The sequence below is a fragment of the Lotus japonicus genome, chromosome 2 (genome assembly GCF_012489685.1).
Source record: "Lotus japonicus ecotype B-129 chromosome 2, LjGifu_v1.2".
NCBI classification, from domain to species: Eukaryota; Viridiplantae; Streptophyta; class Magnoliopsida; order Fabales; family Fabaceae; genus Lotus; species Lotus japonicus.
In genome coordinates this window covers 31,883,665-31,888,666 of record NC_080042.1, presented here as the reverse complement: position 1 = coordinate 31,888,666, position 5,002 = coordinate 31,883,665, and the positions used below count along the sequence as shown (strand labels likewise).

The window sequence follows — 5,002 nt, the reverse complement described above, 5'->3', positions numbered from 1 at the left end:
TACAAGGTGATCAAGTCGATTCCAGGAAATGATTGAGAGTTATAAGCTCTACCCTAGATGACTAGAGATGAATTGATATTATTGAATATCTGTATACATCGCATAAATATGTATGACCAACACTGCTGACTATAATAAATTCATATCCACATGCCATAAGAGGCATGGAAAATAATACTTGTTGTCAGTAGAGGCAGTGTATAAAACAATACTCAACAGTGCATGGAGGTGCAGGATAAAGAATACTCTGTGTGTCTAAAGAGGTATGTACAAGAATACTTGTTTACTGTAGAGGCAATGATTCAAACAATACTCAACAATGTCTGGAGTAGTAGGATAAAGAAGACTCCACACGGCTAGAGAGGAAGGAGAAATAATAATCCACATGCCTAAAGAGGCAGGAGAAATAATATTTGTTGTCTGTAGAGGAAATAGTTCAAAAAATACTCAACAATGCCTAGAGAGGCAGGATAAAGAATACTCCATGTGCATGAAGAGACACGTACAATAATACTTGTAAGGAGAAATCCTTGATACTCAATAGTTGAAATCTTGGTAGTTGCCAAGGACTGAACGTGGCGCACAAATATAGGGTGAACCAGAATAAAAGACTTGTGTGCTTTGTCTTCTACTTAACTCTTTATGTTATTGTTTGCACAAGTCGTTTCTAAACTAAGAGGTTAACCAAAGTTATCCATCTACGAAGTTCAGGAGAATCTAGTCAATCGTGATCGAATTACATGTACACAATTCAAATCCCTTGTTTTGTCCCCATGGTCTAACCTTCACTCTCCACCAATGAACGTGTTAATCTCACAGTTTATGCATTGCTTTGTGTCTGTCATAGACTCATCATGCTTTGTTTCGTCACCCTGTTTGAATTCCTCTGATTCCTCCACCACTTAGTTGCCGGAAAAGCTCACCGATGAATTAACCATTGATTGGTAAGAGGAGGTATATAGAGAAATTGAATCAAAGTCCTCAATTGGCTTAGCGAAATTCGAGCAAGGATCCATTTCCAGCACCATTCTGATTTTTTCACCGTCTCTTTTTACGTGAATTGTTGTTCCAATATAGAAACAATAGTGAAAGTTATAGACCCAAAATCCTAGCGGAGGTAAGGTCTCGTAATAGTCTAGCCACCTATGTCATAAATATTAAAAAGTCCTTTTTCAAGGGGCTTGAATTTTGCAACAAAAAAGAGAGGGTATCATGAATAGATATAATAGACATTAATTGGCATCCGTTCATTAATTTTTACAGCTACTTTCATCTTAAAACTAATTAATCTTCCTAGGAGGCTAAACCAACTAGCTAGAGGAGGAGGTGGTGGAACACGGGCCAGTGATCAGGCTCCATGATCTGGTTGCACTATGAACTGCTGTTAATGGTTCACTAGCTGATGTTGAGGCTCCATTAAAAAATTTAAAACTGTGAAAACATTGTGAGTTCAAGAAGCAGCTGGAACAACCTTTCGACTGGTTGAACAGCTATTTGTGCAAATCCCGCATAGAATTTTTCGGGCTGCTCAAAGGTTATTAATATTTCTTAAAAAAAAAAACAGACTAGAAAGAAATCAAAACTCATGTTGACATAATATCTCCCTCTCTACTAGCATTCAATCTTCTTAAGTCTAAACCATCTCGTTTCTAGTTTGTTCCACTAGGAAAATTTAAAGAATTCACATTCTCCATACTCACTTAGAACATAGAAGTGAGAAAATCATGTTCTCTGCACCACATTGGGGAGATGGTTGCAAAAGCATCAAAGGGTTTCCTCTCCAAGTCATAAAAGGGAGGTGGTTCATGATGTTTGCATCATTCATGATCATGTCAGTATCAGGGGCTAGCTACATGTTTAGCCTCTACTCCAGAGAAATCAAGTTTGTTCTAGGATATGATCAATCCACTCTCAATTTGTTAAGTTTCTTCAAGGACTTGGGTGCCCTCATAGGCATTCACTCAGGTGTAATAAACGAGGTCACACCTCCTTGGGTTGTTTTATCAATTGGTGGGGTTCTAAATTTTTTTGGGTATTTTATGATTTGGCTTGCTGTGAGTAAAAAAATTACAAGACCCCACCTGTGGCACATGTGTTTATACATTATTATTGGAGGCAATTCTCATTGCTTTACCAACACTGCAGTTATGGTGACCAGCGTAAAGAATTTCCCTGGGACCCGGGGCATTGTCTTAGGCATTGTAGGTGGGTATTTGAGTTTGAGTACAATAATCTTCACTCAACTATACTACACCTTCTTTGAAATCAACTCCAAATCTCTACTTTTACTCATGGCATGGCTACCAACTGCTACCTCTTTAATTTTCCTACCAGTTATCAAGAACCACAGGAGTATTCAACAGCCAAATGACTCCAAGGTTTTCCATAGGTTCATCTACATGATACTTGTTTTTGCAGGGTTTCTCATTGTTATAATCATTGTACAAAAATGTTTTAACATCACCCAGAGGGAGTATTATGTCACTTCCACTGTGATGCTTCACCTGCTTACCCTTCCACTTACTGTTGTTATTGTGGAAGAATACAAGATTTGGAAGAGCAAACAAGAACATATCAATTGTGAAAATCCTCCAAGCCCCACGGATATAGCAGCAGCAAGAACAACAACAACAACAACAAAGCCTAATCAAGTGAAGTCTGAGCAGGCTCCTCATGCAGAACAAACTATCCAAAACGGATTTTCCTGGTGGCAAAACATACTCAGGCCACCGAAAAGGGGTGAAGATCACACAATACTTCAAGCTATTTTTAGTCTTGATATGGTGATTCTTTTCTTAGCAACTATATTTGGGTATGGTGGCAACCTGACTGTGTTAAATAACATGAGTCAGATAGGAAAGTCCTTAGGATATCCTGCACATACTATAACCACATTTCTCTCCCTTATGTCAATTTGGATTTTTCTCGGTAAAATTTCACAAGGGGTTATCTCAGAATTTATGATTGACAAATTTAAAGCCCCTAGGCCTCTCATGCTCACGATACTCCTTGTATTGTCTTGTATTGGTCACCTGTTAATTGCATTCAATGTTCCAAATGGTCTTTATGTAACATCAATTGTTATTGGGTTTTGCTTTGGGGCAAACTGGCCAATACTTTTTTCCATCGTATCTGAATTGTTTGGTCTTAAACACTACTCAACATTGCATAATGTTGGGACAATAGCCGTTCCAATTGGGTCATACTTTCTCAGTGTGAGGGTGGCAGGGTATCTGTATGACAAGGAAGCCATGAAGCAAATGGAAGCATTGGGGCTACAAAGAAAACCAGGAGAGGAATTGAACTGCAATGGGGGCGAGTGCTACAAATTGGCTTTCATAATAATCACTGCAGTTTCCATGCTCGGGGCGCTTGTGTCATTCATTTTGGTGCTTAGGACTAAACAATTCTACGAAACTGATATATACAAGAAATTCAAAGAAGAATCTCGAACTGCGGAAACTGAAATGGTTGTCCCTAGACAAGAATGAACCACCTGCTTCTACAGATGAAGGTTAGATATCTTCTGCAAGGAAATGGTAAAAGAAAAATTTGAGAAGCAGAGCAACAGCAAAAGAGGACAATTAAACAACAATACCCCATCGTTTGAACTTTGGAGGATGTTATTGTATCAATCCCAATTCTTAGCCATTACTGCCACCTCTAATTTACCTTATTTTTATGTATTTTTCTCTTTTTATTGCATCACATGACATCATATATTAAACTATCACTTATCTTCTTATTTACTCTTTCTGTTTGGAAAGTATACCCCCAAAAGTGGATCCTTTACGGTTAGATAATAATTTTGAGGATCTGATTACTAAGACTACTTCATGAAATTTGTAGCTTCAGTAGAGAAGGGGACTTATTAATATTTTTGTGTGCACAATTACACCTGAGGTTCACTTGAATGTGAACCTATCTCTTGCTGTAGTCAAACAAACTAACTAACTAACAGAACCCCTAACTGCTTCTCTGTATTCAATAATTCTGAGTTCTGACTACTAATATAACGCTTTCCTGAGCAAATGATTCAAGTTTAAGCTACAAAGTCAGCTACTTATAATTTCAAATTTAGACACATCAAGAATGCAAGGATTGGGTTTTCAAGAAAATCAACTTGAAGAAATCAAGTATAATATGAAATATGCAAGTTCATAGATGAGAGAAACTATATAATCAAGCATGTTAACAGGCTGATATATAAACCTTGAATCAGAAACAAACAAGTGTTCCTAAAATTCTGAATAGAGAATGAAGTATGCGCAATAGAGAATGATGATCAGAAAAGTAAAAATGTTACCTTTTACTTGGTTACTGAATAGAGAGGACCGTTGATCATTTTAACATAAAGCAACAGTGAAGAAGAATGGAGAAAGGGAGGGAATCTCTTTTGAACAGAAATAGGATTAGGTTATTAAATTTGGGCCTATGGGGATAAATGAGAGTTAGGGTTCCTGTGAGTTAGTGCTTGGGGATAAACCTCCATAAATTCCAGCAAAGGAGGTAAGTTGGAATTTGTTTTAATTATGGAAACGGATGGCATAGAATGAATGGAGAGAAGTATCCACCGTTTTTAAATCCTCCAAGAGCCAACTTCCTCAAAAAACCAAACCCTCCTTCATACTTAAAGGCCCTAGCTAGTAGAAAGAAGGGGTGCGCATGGGTTGGGTTTGATGGATTTGTAGGCTAATTAAGTGTGTGTTTGGATCAGCGTTAGCAGAATTGGATCTAGCCATAATTGGATCTGATCATAATTGGATCTGTAAACGTGAGTTTGAGCGACGTGATTTATGTTTGGATACATTTACTAGAATGATTTGATTAGAATTGTTTTTAGGTATGTAATGACCAAAATGGGTATAATCAAAATAGAGTATGCATAAAATAAATAACACATTAAAGTAAGAAAATAACTTGATTTGTATGATTTCTAAAGTTTAATTTAATTTAATTAGTACAAGAGTATAGTATTTCATTTGACATTTGTTTCCTTCCA

At 37.1% G+C, this 5,002-nt stretch overlaps 1 protein-coding gene across 1 annotated transcript; it reads left to right on the top strand.

The window, feature by feature from the left end:
- The first annotated feature begins 1,579 nt into the window (after window positions 1-1,579).
- LOC130737891 (protein NUCLEAR FUSION DEFECTIVE 4-like) lies at window positions 1,580-3,737 on the top strand. The gene has a single exon (XM_057589748.1). It carries the CDS (start codon window positions 1,725-1,727, stop codon window positions 3,489-3,491), a length of 1,767 nt encoding a protein of 588 aa, XP_057445731.1. The 5' UTR covers window positions 1,580-1,724; the 3' UTR covers window positions 3,492-3,737.
- The last annotated feature ends 1,265 nt before the right edge of the window (window positions 3,738-5,002 follow it).

What these genes read in the sequence shown, in the direction of transcription:
- LOC130737891 (XM_057589748.1), top strand. Translation starts at nt 1,725, where the DNA reads ATGTTCTCTGCACCACATTGGGGAGATGGTTGCAAAAGCATCAAAGGG.